At 33.8% G+C, this 17,308-nt stretch overlaps 3 protein-coding genes across 4 annotated transcripts; 1 reads left to right on the top strand and 2 right to left on the bottom strand.

Moving 5' to 3' along the window:
- Positions 1-3,308: 3,308 nt before the first annotated feature.
- LOC140872744 (1-aminocyclopropane-1-carboxylate synthase-like) lies at positions 3,309-5,462 on the bottom strand. The gene is made up of 4 exons (XM_073275628.1): positions 5,176-5,462; positions 4,915-5,046; positions 4,657-4,817; positions 3,309-4,540 (listed from the first exon to the last, which is right to left on the bottom strand). The coding sequence occupies exons 1-4, from the start codon at positions 5,338-5,340 to the stop codon at positions 3,538-3,540; spliced, it is 1,461 nt and encodes a 486-aa protein (XP_073131729.1). The 5' UTR covers positions 5,341-5,462; the 3' UTR covers positions 3,309-3,537.
- Positions 5,463-6,664: 1,202 nt separating this feature from the next.
- On the bottom strand, positions 6,665-8,177 carry LOC140872795 (2-C-methyl-D-erythritol 2,4-cyclodiphosphate synthase, chloroplastic-like). 2 transcript variants are annotated; one of them, XM_073275681.1, is made up of 4 exons: positions 7,815-8,177; positions 7,588-7,718; positions 7,106-7,188; positions 6,869-7,002 (listed from the first exon to the last, which is right to left on the bottom strand). In XM_073275681.1, exons 1-3 carry the CDS (start codon positions 8,143-8,145, stop codon positions 7,129-7,131), a joined length of 522 nt encoding a protein of 173 aa, XP_073131782.1. In that variant the 5' UTR covers positions 8,146-8,177; the 3' UTR covers positions 6,869-7,002; positions 7,106-7,128. The 2 variants fall into 2 exon arrangements, with proteins under 2 accessions (XP_073131781.1, XP_073131782.1); XM_073275680.1 differs by lacking the exon at positions 7,106-7,188 and having other exon boundaries at positions 6,665-7,002.
- A 3,091-nt stretch (positions 8,178-11,268) lies between these two features.
- On the top strand, positions 11,269-14,671 carry LOC140872779 (G-patch domain-containing protein 1-like). Its single transcript, XM_073275661.1, has 11 exons — positions 11,269-11,479; positions 11,836-11,920; positions 12,025-12,101; positions 12,187-12,214; positions 12,300-12,393; positions 12,472-12,538; positions 12,852-12,942; positions 13,438-13,616; positions 13,753-13,980; positions 14,056-14,169; positions 14,262-14,671. Exons 1-11 carry the CDS (start codon positions 11,402-11,404, stop codon positions 14,322-14,324), a joined length of 1,104 nt encoding a protein of 367 aa, XP_073131762.1. The 5' UTR covers positions 11,269-11,401; the 3' UTR covers positions 14,325-14,671.
- The last annotated feature ends 2,637 nt before the right edge of the window (positions 14,672-17,308 follow it).

Here is a 17,308-nt window from a genome sequence, read left to right on the forward strand (position 1 = left end):
TCATGCTGTTTCCCAGTTTCATCATGGCGCTTTTGATAGTCACGTTTTGGTTGTTCGTCCCGACGTCTGTCATCTCGCTTTTCACCGCGGGATTTGTCCACAAAATTTTCCAAACGCCCGCGTTTTATGAGTTTTTCAATTTCTGCTCGCAAACTGAAGCAATCTTCTGTAGTATGACCTTTATCTTTATGAAAATGGCAGTACTTGTCCGAACGCTGGCGCTTTGGGTTATTTTGCATTGGGCGAGGGGGACGCAACAACCCTTGTTTTTCAGCCACTACCAGTATATCGGTCAGACGTGCATTGAGGGGTGTATTTTGGAGGCGGGGGCTCTGTGCTGTTCGCTTCTCGTATCGCTTTCTAATATCTGATTTATCTTCTTCTCTCTTTCTTTTATTCAAGTAGTGTGGCTCTATAGATTCTTCAACCCGTATGTATTTCTCAGCTCTTTCCAATAATTCCTCTAAGTTTTTGGGCGGCCTTCCCGCTATTGATTCTTTGAACTTCCGATGGCGCAAGTTTTGTTGCATTATTCCAGCTAACAAATCATGGTTCACGTGTAAGACTTCGTGCACCGCATGAGTAAATCGCCGAACATAGTTCCTCAAACATTCTCCTTCTTTTTGAATGACTGTGAACAAATATGCTGCTGTTTTTGGGTATTTTTTGTTAATTGAGAATTGCTGGATGAAGCAGTCAGTAAGTTGCTCCAAATTGGCAATAGATCCAGAGGGTAACTTATTGAACCATGTGAGTGCTCTTCCTAATAATGTTGTTCGGAAAATTTTACAGTATGCAGCATCTGTGATATCATACAAATCCGCTTTCGCGTAGAATTTGTCAATATGGTCTTGGGGGTCACTCGTTCCATCGAACTCAGGTAAGCTGGGGATTTTGACTTCCTTTTGTAATGCTTCAGATAATATGTCATCAGTGAAGGGGCTTCGACGTGACGGCAAAATTGCGGACATATTCTCTCCAGTTACATGTGTGCGAGATCCATCCTTTCGAGCTGGATTAGTGATCTTATTTTCGCCAGAAGTGTCATGAACTGTGTGAACACTTGCTTCACCGTCTTTCTGAGTAGTATTTTTCTTGGTCCCCCCTTGAACTTTATCATTCACTTTAGACTTATCTTTATTTGGGTCTCCGTTATTAGGGTCAAGAGATGACGAGCCTTCAGTCTGAGCCTTATTCTTGCTGCTTTTGCGCTTGCGGGTTTCTAGGTACTGAGCAACTGCATCTTTTGCTGCGAGTGCTGCTGTGTTTTCCATTAGCGCAGTCAAGTCTTCACGGGTGAGAGTAATACTCGGCGGTGCGTTTCCATTGTTATTATTTCCTTGAGACATTTTTGAAGTAATATGTGTTCTCAATGACGTAGTGAACGGGTTCCCATGGACGGCGCCAAGCTGATGTAGCCAAAAATCACTTGTACTCGATACGTTGCTTTCGCAAAGTCCGGAGTATGAATAAATCCTTGCACGTTCCCTTGGGAGATCTTCAGTGGGTCGTTCCTACGTCACAAAATAAAGTTAGAGGAGCCGGGAGGGTTCCCGGATAAGACACTCCGACGCTCAAGTCAGTTAAGCTGATGTAGCCAAAAATCACTTGTACTCGATACGTTGCTTCCGCAAAGTCCGGAGTATGAATAAATCCTTGCACGTTCCCTTGGAAGATCTTCAATGGGTTGTTCCTACGTCACAAAATAAAGTCAGAGGAGCCGGGAGGGTTCTCGGCGAAGACAATCCGACGCTCAAGTCAGTTATTACTCAAGGAATAATAATCGAGAGTCAGCGTTATAGTGCTAAAGAAAGTGTGTACCTTAATAATGAGGTGACTTGAGCTATTTATAGATATTCGGAGAGTTTCACGGGCTTGAGCCTCTTATGGGCTTTTGTAGAATTCAGGGTCTGCTTGAATTAAATATATATAATATTTAAATAAGCTTGGGCCTCAAAAATATTTGGAGTGGACCTTCATGATTGGGCTCAGACCCAATTGAATTTTCAAGTGTAACCTATCAAGAGTAAAACTAAATTGTGTAATTTGTGTATATAAGGAATTATAATCGGATCGAAGCTTGTAATCCAATTGATCTCACCTGTCCGCCACTAATTAGTGGAGATTCGATTGAGTCCTCGTTCTCTTGTTGTAATTTGAAAAAAAAATAGAATGCAATAATTTATTAGGCTACGTACGTTTATGTTGTCTAATGATTTGTCTATTTCAATTTTTTTTCCAAAAAGTAATTAATTAATTTGGTTTCAAATGTGGATTTAAAAACGAAAATAATTCGTGTTCATAAAAAAAAAAATTACACGTCATGGTCCTAGTGACGTGTGACATGCACGTAAATATTATATATATTTATATATATAATATATATAATAAATACAAGTTGCATCATTTATTATTCTTACTTATTAATTTTATAAAATCAATTATTATTAATAGATTTTCAATTCAGCAGCCGGTTTGGTTGCTGCTTTATTTACTTATGTAGTTGGTTTTTGATTTTTGATTTTTGATTCCATCCATTATTAGTTTATATTCTCAGTATGAGGGCGGTTGAGCAAGTTAGCCTCTCTTGCTCCAGGATGTTTTACCTAGCCAACGCTTGGATCCGGAGCAGTAGTATGTTTCAAGGGCGAACTGAACTTATATTCAACAAAGAATCTAGCTCAGGCTAGTCTTAAGTTGTGGGTTACTCTAAATTATTTTTATTATATATATATATATATATATAAATTATTTTATTTAATCCATAAAACTTACATTTAACACCGGAAGCCTAGCTCATCTTCTTAATTTTAGCGCACAACTTCATTTTTGGAAGGAAAATTGCATTTTGGTCCTATAAATTTGTCATTTTATAATTTTGATTCTCTATGTAATCAAATTTCAGTTTTATTCATGCAATTTTTTTGATAATTCTATTCTTTTTTTATTGGAAGTGCTAATGTGACACTATACACCCCAGTGTTATACAAGTACTGCATTGTTTCCATGTCAGAGCCAAGTTGGAGGAAAGATTAAAGTTGTCAAAAAAAAAAACAAAGATAGCAAACTAAAATTGAAATTTAACATAGAGAATCAAAATCCTAAAGAAAATATATAATTTATTGATTAAATTCAAGCGCACCCCAACTTTAATTAATGGATCCGTCCATGCTTATATTAATATATAACTTTGATTTATCTTACCTTTGATTTATTTGGATTCGTATAATGAATTAACATTGATCATTTTCATGTGTCAAATACTGAATCAGTTAACTTCTCCATTCGAAAGAAATCAAAATGTTAGATAAAAGGAAATTTGCTGCTAAAAAACTCTGCAATCATAATATTACATTAATACAACTATAGTAATTCGTGTCCAGCACAGAGCTGAATCCCATTTTCTAAGTTACCGAGCCATATTATTTCTGCTCTTTTTTTACACTTTGAGTTGCAATATTATCAACTGAACTAAGTCTAATTAGATATCGATTCGCCATGTTTTATTCACAAGACAGAAAAAATTCAAGCTGCTGATCATGTCCTGGCGCGAACGAGGGGCGAAGGCATAGGCGAGTGAGGAGACATCTTGTGTGGCGCCATGAAAAATTCATCCAATCTCTTTGAAGATAAGCTGATTTCAAGCTTACTTCCCCAACATTGTTTCCTTGTATTCTTCGCCTCCATACCCTTTGTTTGCATCACAAACTTGAGTATTCTATTCATAGCAACCATCATGGTTTCATCATCCATGTTTGCATAACAAACTCGAAACCATCCCGGCTCAGAGCAATGGAACGATGCACCGGGCGAAACGTTGATCTTAACTTCATTGATTATCACTCTCCACAGCTCCATCTCTGCCTCGAACGTCTCTTCTTTCAGCAGCCTTCTCAAGTCCATCCAGCAAAAAAGCCCCGAATTCCCTTTCAAGCTTCTGATCCCAACTTTAGCTAGTTTCCCGCATAGCAAACCGTGCCTCGTGCCTAATCTTTTCGAGCTTTCTTCGAGGAATCTGTCCACGAAAGCGTCATCCGACAGCATGGAAGCTATTAGGTGCTGTGTCTGAGTAGAAACAAGCCCGAAACTCGACATTTTTCTCGCGCATTCTGTGACCTTATCGTTGTATGAGTATATGATACCGACTCTGAATCCAGGGAAACCGAGATCCTTGGACAAACTATAGACAATGTGGACAAGATCCAGGTTGCAGCTTGCTCTGTTTTCTTGGACAATCTCGGCTATGCTGATGAAACCAGGCTGGCTGAAGACTGTTGCCGAGTAAATTTCGTCGCAAATCAAGTGTATTTTCTTCTCCTTGGTGAAGTTCAACGAGTCTGTTAAGGTTTCTCTGTCCAGTACTGTGCCTAGAGGGTTTGATGGATTGTTTAGAAGTAAACCCTTTATCTTGATGTTCGATTCTTGAGCTTTTTGGTACGCGGTTTCTAATGCGGTTCGGGTGATCTTGAAATTGTTGGAGCTGTTGCAGATGACAGGAACTAGTTGCATTCGTGTTCTCCATGTTAGATCTCGATCATTTCTGCATGGTGGTGATGAATTTGTTAAGAGTAGAATAATTAATGTGGATCGATATATATACTATGTTCTGTTATTGCTGATTTTTTTATTGCAATTTTTGATAGCCAAAATTCGTACCCTGGATAGTAAGGTGTCGGGACCAAGAATGCATCACCAGGATCAGCCAAGCAGAAAGCCAATGTTTCTTGAGCTCCTGTTGCACCTCCACTCATCACGATACGATCCGGATCGAATCGGACTCGATTTCCCCTCACTTTCTCCATGAATCTTGCCACAGCCTAAAATATTTATAATGTAATATTCCAAGAATTTAGTGATAATACATCTATCAATCAAAAAATCAAATATCAAAGAGCTTGATAGTGTGTTACGTACATTTCTGAATTGTGGTAAGCCATGATAATCTTGAAATATTGCAATATCCTTAAAGTCATCTGCACCTTCTGCAGTGCAAATTGAGGCCCTTGGGTTGTTCTTAACCCATTCTTGGATCAAATCAAATGAAAGCTGCAAGAAAAAGAACAAAGAAATTATATTAATTAAAAATATACTAAGATATAATATAATATTCTAGAAAATATATAATGCAGAAAGAGTGATATTCACTTTTATTTATAAAAAAAAAAAAAACAATACCTGGTTTTCTGCTAATCCCATTTGAATAACCCCATTTTGGTTCTCGTTGGGATGATAAGGATTCATGTCATATGCCTTCCAACCGTCGAAATACGACGAGTTTTCGCCATGTCCGTCATTGGTTGCGATCTTGGACAAAAGTTGTTCTTGATTTTTGTTCTCCATTATTTTCAGTTTTTCAAAAGCTTCAAATAATGCAAATTAAGTTGGGGAAAGTTGTACAAATGAAATAATTAACGAATGAAATAAATAAAGAATGAATGAATGAATGGATTTGCTCTGCTTGTGAGTGAGTTGTTTGAGTAAGATGTTTTTGAGGATGTGGAATGGGTTGCATATTTAAAGTAAGTATTTGTTCTTTGATGGGAAGCTTCCTACGAAGAACACAGTAACAAAATTCAAATCTTACTTAAATGAAAACTAGATGCCTAAACTGGAAACATTTTTAGGCGGCTAATTTGATTTTACTTTTTAGTCATAAACCATGTTTTCATCATTTTATAATATAAAATGAAGGCTAAGCTTTGGATTAATTTGAACTCAAGTCAAAATAAATTTTGAATTTTGAAAAATAGTACCACGTACATTTAATAAATTTTTTTTGTTTTTTGTTTTTTGTAAATGCATGTGTTAAGTAACCGAATTAGAATTTAACAATTACAGCATATAATGCAACAAAGATATAATTATTTTGTGACTGTATTTGAACACATAAAAATGGTAGGCCGGTTATATGTTATGGCTAAATGAAGAAATAAAATGTGACAAATGTTTTCAACAATTATAGAGCAGCGACCTCTATCAATTGTCCAATGACGGTGGCCAATTAATGCCTCTCAAAATTTTATTGTATAACATTTAATCGGTATTTAATTTCTCTTTAAAAAAAATTAATTTTTTTGTGTAGTTTTTCCATAAATTTTAATTGTTTCCGCGTTAAAATGTTTTTTTTCCAACTTAGCCATCTGTACTTTCTTCTTGTATGACCAGTGTCTGCTGGGAACATGCGCATTTGAGTTGAAAAGTCAATCTTCAAAAATATAATTAATTACAAAATTAAATTCGTAATGAATAATATTTGTTCCGGAAATAAATAAAATTGAAATAAGTCAATAATTGATGTGGGCAGTCAAACTTTTGGTCCATCGTCTGACTTTCGTCTCTATTAGACTTCATACTTCTTTGGCCAACTTTTACGAATGTTTTCATTTATAAATGAGAACGCTTTCTTTTTTTTTTTCTGACCATAACAATTATTTGAAATTTTGGTTATCAAAACCAAATATTAGCATGTGGAAAAGGTTAAAGAAAACGAATAAATCATAATATTAATTAATTATCATTGATTTCTTTTTTATATGCAAAAATAATAAACACACGTAATGTGCCTCAGTCAGCTCGTAGACTGCATAGATGATTTGACCTGACCATTAGGCCAACAAATGACATTTAATTAATTTTCTTTGTGTTATTTGAGCTCCTCGAATCGTATTCGTTCCTTCTTTTCTCTTAGTAAAATGTACCATTCGAAAATATTGAATGGTACAAAATTCATACACTACCGATCCAAGAAATAGAAAAAGATTAGTTACATTATTTCCTCATAAGGAGAACCACTGTGTGCGCAGCAATGCTTCTATTTTCCCCGAGACTATCAACTTTCTCGTGGGTTTTTGCTTTGAGGTTGGTAACAGAAGGATCCGATCCGAGTAGATGGCACAAATTGGCTCGGATAGCCTCCTTGTGAGGACTAACTTTTGGCCTTTGCAGAATCAAAGTGGCATCTAAGTTACCAATTTCATAACCTGCCTCGTGCATCAGTCGAACCTAGCAAGAACCAAAAATTCACAGGGATAGTTAGATTTGAAAACCACCAGCTTCCTCAAATTTACAGATACCATATAAACTAGTCAGGTTTTGCAAGTAAAACCTCATCAGAAATGTAACACTGAATCACTTGGTAAAGTCATTTCTTGATCCATGATAGCAAAACCTGACTAGTTTATATGGTATCTGTAATCAGAAATGTAACACTGAATCACTCTGTAAAGTCATTTCTTGATTCATGATAGCAAAAATACTGAGAGGCACTCGATTTTATGAAACGATCACATGAATAAATTTGAAAGTCACTAAATGCAAGGTGTTTTTTGCAAAAGATAAAATGGCAACTAACTAATAGATAACACTACTCTAAACAAATTGACATTAGTGTGATGTAGGTAGCATACTCTAAAAACAATTAAGTTGTCAAAAGTTAATCTTTGTTTGCCCTGTAAACTCTACACAACCAAAACATTTGTGGTCTTTTATTCATCTGAAAAAGAAGAGCCAAAAGCATTTTGCATTAATCTCCAAAAACACATGACCAAATATTGCCACTAATATAAGGATCAGAGGCACAGTACTCACAGCCTCCGCAACGAAAACAGAAGATGCTGCCCCTTTCCATTTGGGATCGGTGTCGGGAAAGATCTGCCCGATATCTGGAAGACCCAATGCCCCCAATATTGCATCAACAACACAATGTAGCAACACATCACCTATATTATCAAATGATAACTTTTGAAACAGAGTAGATCAAGCAATTAAATGTAGTATTTTCAAACTACACATAATTTCGGAAAATATATACAAACCATCGGAGTGAGCTTCGCAGCCTCGATCGTGAGGAATATTGACACCGCCGATGATGAGAGGATACCCAGGCTCCAGGCGGTGGAGATCGAAGCCGTGGCCTACGCGAAAAGGTAAAACCTTCGCCGGAGCGGCGGCCGTGGACCGCGGCTCGGCTTGGACGGAGCTGGAAGATGCAGCCACCGCAACCGGCGGCAACAGGGAGAATATAAGCGTTGAATTTTGACAGGGAAGCGTTTTCCGTGTAACAAACGCTCCGGGAAATTGTTGCTTCGGGAAGGCTCTGCTGTACTGGAGCTGAGTGGTGCAATAGATTGAAGTGGCTATTGCCATTTTCTTCGATTCTCACCTTCGCCGCTTGTGCTTGTGTGGTTCGTGTTTACAATAAAATATTGGGGAAAAAAAATTGCATATTATCCAAATTAATATTTTTTTATTTATGATTCGAATAAAATATTTGTCTCGCAAAATTGTTGTTGTAATATTATTTTATAAATTTCGATAAAAAAATTAAACAATAATGATAGATTGAACCTAACCTAGCTAAGTTTTGACACATGACAAGAAGTAAGTCTAGTTTATTTTACTTTGCAATTTAGGTTCCGTTTGACATGTACTTATAAAACGTTTTTATAAAAATGTTTTTTTTAAAAAAAAATTAAAACGTTTTTAAAGTTGTTTTAAGAATAAATATGTGTTTGAACAACTATTCTATAAAAACATTTTAACATTTAAAAGTCATGTTTTTCATCTTTGTCTTTCATGGTTCCTTGCTAAAAACATCAAAAAATACCTTTCAAATGTTCTTCAAAAATTATACTTGAAGAACACTTTTTAAAAAATAGTTTTCAAAAACATTTTACCAAACGTTTATCCAAACACATACTTTAAGTTTTTTTTCACTTATAAAGCACTAAAAATGTTTTTAAAGTATATGTCCAAACGAAACCTTAGGCTCCATGTTCTTGAATTATTTGTAATTTTATCTTAATAGTGTTTGAGAAATTTTAGGAAACAATTCTCAACTTTTCCTTAACATATTTAGGGAGTGTTTGCAATCACTAAAAAAAAGTGATTGTTAGCTTTTGGCTTAAAAAAATTATTTTTGTTTGTTTTTTAAACCTAGATTATGTGTTAGCTTATATTTAACTTAATAGAAATCCAAAAGCTAGTCTTGTGGTGATTATGATTTTCCAAAAGTGATTCTAATAAGAAGGTCATTGTTAAAATCACTCGAATCACTAATTTATCAAACACTACCCAACTTTGATTTTTAGATTTTTACATTTGTTTTCAAACACTACCAACTTTTATTTTTCTTAACTTTTTTATAATTTATAAATTATCACTTTTATAAAAGCACAATCTATTGCAAACACTCCCTTAGTATGCCCAATATACTTGTAAATATTTTTTATTAGTACATTTTTATACACTTGTTAAAATTTTATTTTGTTTTTTTAAAAAAAGTCAACTAAAGCATAAAAAGTAAAAATCGATCATCATAATTCGAAATGATTCCGCTTACTTAAGTCTCCTGTCCACAAAATAAAATTTGGGATTTCATAAATCTAAATGATCACCAAACATTTATTATATCATTAAATGACTAATCAACCTTTTCTCCTCTATATAATATAAGCATGCATTTGCTCCTCAAACTAAAAACATAATTACGTACACAATCACAATTAAGTTGAAGGGGGCAAAAAAAAATAAATAAAGGAGATCGAAAGAGAAAAATGGCTTCCCCTTCAACTTTTCATTTCATGTTACTTCTGATCATTTGTGTTTCCACCTTATCAATAATTGGAATTTCTCACGTGAGTAAACTAAACTTCAACGTCACATTTCAATATCAATATTATTGTTTGCTAATGATGTATATATTCAATATTTTTTTATGATATTTGACGTGGTTAGGCTTATGGAGTTGAATCAACACACACACTTCCATTCTCCCCTATTGCTTCGGCAGCAAATGGAGGAATCACATGCCCAGTCCCGCAAAATCGTGAGATTGTTACAAAATCTTGTTTGAATTAATATTCTTTAAAAATGCTTTTCATATCAAACTTTGTTCACATGTTTGAATTTCGATTTTTCTAGGATGCGGGAGTGAATGCGAACGTCGATGCTCGGCGACTTCACATAAGAAGCCATGCTTGTTTTTCTGCAACAAATGTTGCAACATATGCCTGTGTGTGCCGCCGGGAACTTATGGAAACAAAGAATGTTGCCCATGTTACAACAATTGGAAAACCAAAGAAGGTGGTCCAAAATGCCCTTGAAGAAGAAGAAGAAGAAGCACAAGAGAATGATTTTTTGTTCTCAGAATTTGATTGATTAATAACCATGATAAATTAAATGTAACAGGCTTAAGATTACATTTTCAATAATAAATAATTTACCTCTGTCATCTAAATAATATATTAAAAAAATGATAAGTTATTTATCCTATCTGTAATAGTTTAGTTGAAAACCATATTTTGTAACCAAACATTTTTTTAATTAAAGTTAATAAGCAAAATCCAACCATAATTAGGACCGGTTCGGTATGATATACCAACTTTACTGAATGATACCGCATATCGTACCGAAAACTTCGCTACTGAAAAAATAGATATCGTCATATCGATACTGTATCGATATTTCGGTACCGAAATACCGGTATGACATAAATTACATACCGTTTTTACCGAAAATACTGTACCGAAATTTTAGGTATATATGTCAATTTTAACGGTATGTACGTTATATTTCGATACGGTAAATGCGATATTCCAACCCTAATCATAATGTGATGTCAAGGATTTCACAAAAGTTTCTCCATGCTTATAAGGTAAATTAAATTAACACAAAAAATTATATATACGCACACATCCCATGCAAATGACATTAATTGTAAGTTATTATTATTAAAATAATCAATTCACCTAATGGTTGAGGCTGATGTCCAAAGATCAATTGTTCTTAGGTTGATTTCTTAGAAATTTTTTTTTTTTTGCAATTTATATGCTCGAAATACGCAAATTTTGAGTTTGCGCTGAAGTATCATAATATAGATAATTACTTTGTATCTTTGATCACTCTCAAAATGTGTATTTGGATTTTTTTATTTTTTTAAATAATGCACATTTGGATTTGGCACTGAAAAAAAAAAACATATTGGAATTTAATCCCATTAATTAATTTAAAAGGGTGTTTTTTTAAATATCGGTCAACTATTTTTTCAAAAAAAAATGACCTACTATAATGAATTTTAAATACACTCGAAGAGTTTATTTTTCAAGGGGTCCCACGTCACTAAAGAAAAAATAATAATAATGGAGTTTATGGTTTTTTCTGAAGAAAAAATTAGTCCATCATTAGCCGTTGATAACTGGTGGAAAGCCAAATCGTGACCGTAGGTATAATTCCACCATCAGATTGCAGTGTTTTAGGGTTTCTAGTAAACCCCTATGCTGCTTGCAAATCATCTCCCTCTCCCTCTCCCTCTCCCTCTCCTGATCCTTCAGTTGTTGCAGGAAAGGGATTTCAGAGAGGGAAGGAGAGATTGGGGATTATCTTGTCTTTAGATTGTCAAATCATGGCGACTCCGGAAGTTCCTCTCCGCTACGTCGGGGTTGATCGAAGCTCCGCCGCGTTCCGCCTGATGAAACAAATGGTATAATTTATTTTGCTGGAATTATTCTTTATATTTACCTTGTGTATACGTTATGCTACGGATATCATCTGCCATTATGCATCGGCTCGGTGCTGAAATTTGCGCCACCGAAAATCGGAATTTTTTTAGTTCTATCTGATGTGGATTTTACATTCCAACTCACACACCTGTTCTATTTGGTGAAAACATCTATTTTGAAAAATTGTCTTTTTAGTTGAGTTTGCATTTGTTATTTATTTGTGATGAAAACGATCTTCTTTCTTGATAACTTAAATTGCAATGCAGTGTGGATTTGTAGGTCTCAAAGATAATGTCTGAACACATGTTTTAGTTTGATCCTTCAAATGCATGTGCAGGGATGGGAAGAAGGAGAAGGGCTGGGTAAAGAAAAGCAAGGGATCAAAGGTTATGTCCGAGTGAAGAACAAGCAAGATACTTTAGGTTGCCATCTTTGTTTTAATACTTTGATTATATGTGCTAGGCATGTTAACTTATTGATTTGAATTGAGATTTTAATACCACTGTCATTTTTTTTACTTATTTAGGCATAGGCTCGGAACAACCAAATGCTTGGGCATTTGACACTACTCAATTTGATAATATCCTCAAGAAACTGAAAGTGGTAATATCTTGTTTTTTTGGATAAGGTTTTTTGCACTATTATGATTTCCTTTTAACTGCATATATGTGGTTTTATAATTTTTCAGCAAGCGGCTGATGTCAACTTGGATGAAGGTACTTAAGGAAGAACAAAAAATTGTATTGCATTTTAGGTCCATGCTATGGTATATAGATATTCACTTTCTACTTCGTATGACAGCGGATGAAAAGGATGAAGTGAAATCTTTCTCAAAGCCTGTCCCTTCTAACAACAATCAAGAGATGGTCGCGAAGGTTACTCGGCCACAAGGAAGGTCAGTGTATTTTGAAAACGGATGCTTTTCTTACTCATGCTTGTATAACAATGGTCATACTACTTTCAACATGTGCAGATATAAGAAAAGAGAGAAGGGAAAGCTTGTTAATGGATATTCTTCACAGGATCTTGAAGGAATTCTTGTAAGTTTTGTTTGAGATGCATTCTCTGTAAATTTGTTTTAATGGATTGTTGCCAAAGCAATGATAAGTGGATTGTTGCCAAAGCAAGGATAAGTCTGTTTCATTATTTTTTTTACTTCGTTACCTTTTTGGATATATTATCTCTTATTACTAAGCCTTATGTTTTGATGTCGAACTATTTTACTTGCAAGTTTCTTTGTGGTAGTTATTGGAAGTTCCAGTGGAGGCAAGATGGGTCTCTGAATTCTGATAGCAATTGCGTATCTTTTTCTATTCATTATCATCAGTATAGCTTAATGGCATCATTCTTCAGGTGAGCAGGGCAAAGTCTACCCAAAGTAATTGCAATGTCTTGGATGAAGTGAAGCCAATGGAAAATCACATGCCAGAGCCTGATGTTGAAGGCAAGTTCTTAATCCACTCAGATAACATCAAAGCCCGACCTTGTGTTTTGTTCCTGCGTCTTTTCTTTTTTAATTTAATGATTAATGATGAAAACCTTCTAAGAAATGTGTTAATAGCTAATAAATAGCATGTTTTCTGAATTGACATTGGTCCGTCCCTATGTTTTGTCGCTGCTGCTTTTTTCCTAAAAAAAAGGTTTAACGATGAAACCGTCCTAAGAAATGTGTTAATAGCTAATAAATAGCATGTTTTCTGAATTGACATTGGTGCTCCACTGTTTAATACTATAGTATGTTATTTTCTCTAAACAATAAACACAGACTGAATATTTTTTTGAACCGCCGTGTCTGATTCTATTGCTGAATATGGTTACTAGCTGAGAAGGATCTTGATGCTATCTTTTTTTTTCTTCTCCTTTTTCTTGTTATTATTATGCAGCTTTTGCTTATTTGCTCATACAATTTACTAAAACATTGTCACTAACCATCATGCAGGAAAAGTTCAAGATGTTTCCCCTGAATGGTGGGGAACCAAATTGGGATTCATTGCTGGAGGTCTGCTTGGTGCTGAATTGCGCAGAAGAAACTCCCCCCTAACTGGTGGTGACGAAAATCTCGATACGAGAACTACATTTAACGAAGATGATCAAGAAAATCTATACAAACTTGTACAGGTTTGGATTAGTGGCATTCAGTTCATGTATTCTGTTGAGTTCACTTTTTATACGCTAGTAATAATGACATCCTTCTTTAACTATGAAGTTTTCTTCTATAGAATACAATTTTACCGGCCTAGCTGTGTGTTTTCAGGACAAAGCCACATCTGGAAAACAAGGACTGGGTATCAAGGACCGTGCAAAGAAAGTTGCTGGCTGCTACTTTCAGGGGAAAAAGACAAATTTTGATGATAGTGATGTGGAAGATTCATCTAATGTAGATTCTCCAGTTAAAAGGAAACTAGATGAAAATTCCGAGGTCGAAATGGTTGTTGAGTCGAAGCAAAAAATTAAAAAGCTCTGTAGGCGTCTTCTTCAGCAGGTCCTTGCTCCTGATATTTCAGAGTCAATTTTGAATTAGCTCTTTTTTCTTTTGCTCAGCCTTTATTTCCTGCAGGTGCCCGAACAGTCCTTAAAACTGAAGCAGCTCAAGAAACTTATTGATGAACACTCACCTTCTACATTCTCCAACATTTCTTCAGAAGAGGCGTTTACTTCCTTAAAACACAAGGTATTAATGACTCTGTTATATTGCTTAGAATTGTATTTCTCCCTGATTGCAGTTCTGAAACTTGGTGCCATTGGTTTAAATCTCTACTGCAGCTCAATAACAGTGATAGATTCTCTATAAAGGGAACGAGGGTCTTTCTTACGAAAAGAAACTGAAAATTTTGTTCCGGGATTGGGTTTAACCTGCAACAATGTGTACATCACTCACCACTACCGTTGATGGTTGAATGAGAGAAATAATTGTTGTGTTTTCTTATGCAGCAATTGGTGCTGCTCACAAAGGTATGTAATATCTGTAATTTGATAAGGAATTCACATTGGAGAAGAGTTTAATAGGCCTTTAAATTCTAGGATTAGTAAAATTTTGGGCGTGAATTCAAGTTTTTTTTTAATGTTATTATTCTTAATTTTATAGATTTCTGATCTGATATGTAAAAGCACTTTATGGAACCGTGGTATTTATTTGAAGTATTAAAAAAAAAAAAGATGGCGTTGTTATCTGACGTTATTCTTTCTAAACCTCCAGACTTTTTCACTCGTCAGCAGTGGTTAGGAAAGTAGTATCCGAGAATCAATTCTCCGTAACCGAGTATGAAATCTTGACATTAATGCGACTCTTCACCAAACAAGAATATTTCAACCCTCCATAAGGGCTTCGAATCTGCTTAATTTTGCGGGAAAGCTAATTAAATCCACTTATAAAATCAACCATGTTCATTTATTTTACCTGAATCCCCTGCTGTGGGGGGTGACCACAGCAGGTCGTTTACCCCCACAGCACAATATTCATTTTTTTTTTGCTTTTTTTAAATATATTTATTTCTTTAAATTTTTTAAAAAAATAATTTTGTGTTTAATTTTCTCTAAAATTATGAGGTTTTTGTAATATATTTTGACCTTTTTAAATTATACATTTTATTTTTTTTAAACATTCATTTTTTTTTAACTTACCATTTTTTTGTATCATTTTTTTCATCTTATAATTTATATTTTTTTAGGAGACTTATATTTATATTTCAATATTATATAATAATGCACTTCTATTGAAATTTATGATTTCAAGAGAATTAGGAGGGTGCATTATTTCGTTTAAACCGAATTAACCACCAAATGAATTCAAAAATTCAGTTCGGTTAATTCAGAAATTCGGTTTTAATTTTAGAAAATTTTGTTTTTTGGTTTTCATAAAAAAAAATTTGGTTAACCTAATTAAAGAAATTATAAATAATTATATTTTGGATTTTTTTATTTTTATTAGACTTTAAGTATAATTTACGATATTTTTTAAATATTTATATATTTAATATTATACTTAATTTTTTTATTTTTAATTTATCAAGAATAATGTGTTTTATTATGATAAAAATTTCATATTAAATTTTTAATTTTATAATTTTTATTTTTCCTGTTTAAAAAATAAATCGGTTAATTTGTTATTTTTTTTAAATTTACATATACTTGATGATATTTTTAAATGTTTATATATTTAATATTACACTTAATTTTTCTTATTTTTTTTCCAAGCATAATGTGTTAAAAATGATACAAAAAATGACAAGATAAAAAAATGACATATATTTTTTTTAAAAATAAATGTATAATTAAAAAAAGAAAGGCCAAAAGAGGGAAACAAAAAAACCCAAAAATTTTAGCAAAAAAAAAAAAGCACAAAAATGTAAATAAAAATATAGATAATTAAATATATAACAAAAGGCCAAAAAAAAAGAAAAAAAAAAAAAGAAAAAGAAAGAGTAATGTGCTGTGGGGGCCGTTTGGCACCCCACAGCAGGGGATCTAATCCCCCTAAAGGGTTTTGATGCAATTCCTTCTTTGCGAATTCCATCAGTCGTTCCATCATCCTTATCCTAATTACAAAGAATTAGTGAAGTACAATCAGTCACCCTCTTCCCAATTACATACGAAATGACGTAATTAGTGTAGGCCAAATCTGAGTAAATTTGGCCCAAGACTTGACAAAAGATCCAAGGGAACTAGATTGTGCTGCCAATTTCCTTTAGAATAACACTAAAGGAACACTTATATATATATAGTCATATTAATGATCTCAACAATTCTATCGACGAGCTAGATTTTTATTTAATGTATTGCGAGATTGTGACTAAAAAAAATTCTAGCTCTTTCCTGAGAAAAGTTAAATTCCGTAGACATGTTTCAATTTGTTTACAAGATGTGTTATGCTCCCAAAATAGAAGATGAAATAAATCGGCTCCTAAATTGACGTAAATTGACATTTCATGACCCATGAATTCATTTCTTTTGATAACATTTGTACCAATTATATTGGTATATTTCACTTGAAAGATGAATAAACATTTATTTCCTCTGGAGCTTAGATGAATTGGACATGATGTGAAAAGAAATTTACGTTCATGAATAATGAAGTTTGAAAGAATTCTGTAACATGTTAGAATTTTGTTGGTTGTTGAATTAAAGTACAAATATGATAGTGTAGTAAAAAGATATATATGTATATAACTTGAAAAAAGTTGATTTTTTGCTACACAATGGATTCCAGAAGATTAAGTGGGTTGTAATTGTTTGGTTTTTACATGATAGTTTAGTCACTTTAGAAATGGATATAATAATTGATGTATAAATACGATTAAAACAAATATGTATAATTTTTTTTTTAAAAAAAAACATTATTATAATATCTTCTTTCATCAGTTTAGTATCATTATCAGCCAATGAGCCCTTAGTCCAATTGCTAAGGGTGAGGTCCAGAGACCAATTGGTCTCAGGTTCGATTTCCGCTGATTGTGGGTAATTTTTCTAATTTATTTAGGTAAATTTAAGTAGTTTTTTTGCCCGAGATAAGCAAGTCTCGGGCCAATGCTCAAGTCCGGTCGATTGTGCGGGCAGTTTCATTACATTGTTGTAATTGATTACTTGTAATCTTGTACTTGTACTTTTAAAAAAAAATATCATTATCAAATTTTTTGAATATTTCTCCCTATTTGATCGGTTTTATGATCACATGCCATGTAAATATGTTCAAGTAGCAAAAGAATTGTGATCGTCACCTCATTTTAATTATGATGCTTAAAAAGATAGATGTCCCATAATTTTCCAAACAACCTCGAACAATATACCTTTTGGTCTCCATTTCAAGAAAACTC

The sequence above is a fragment of the Henckelia pumila genome, unplaced genomic scaffold (genome assembly GCF_033568475.1).
Source record: "Henckelia pumila isolate YLH828 unplaced genomic scaffold, ASM3356847v2 CTG_477:::fragment_1, whole genome shotgun sequence".
Lineage (NCBI taxonomy): Eukaryota > Viridiplantae > Streptophyta > Magnoliopsida > Lamiales > Gesneriaceae > Henckelia > Henckelia pumila.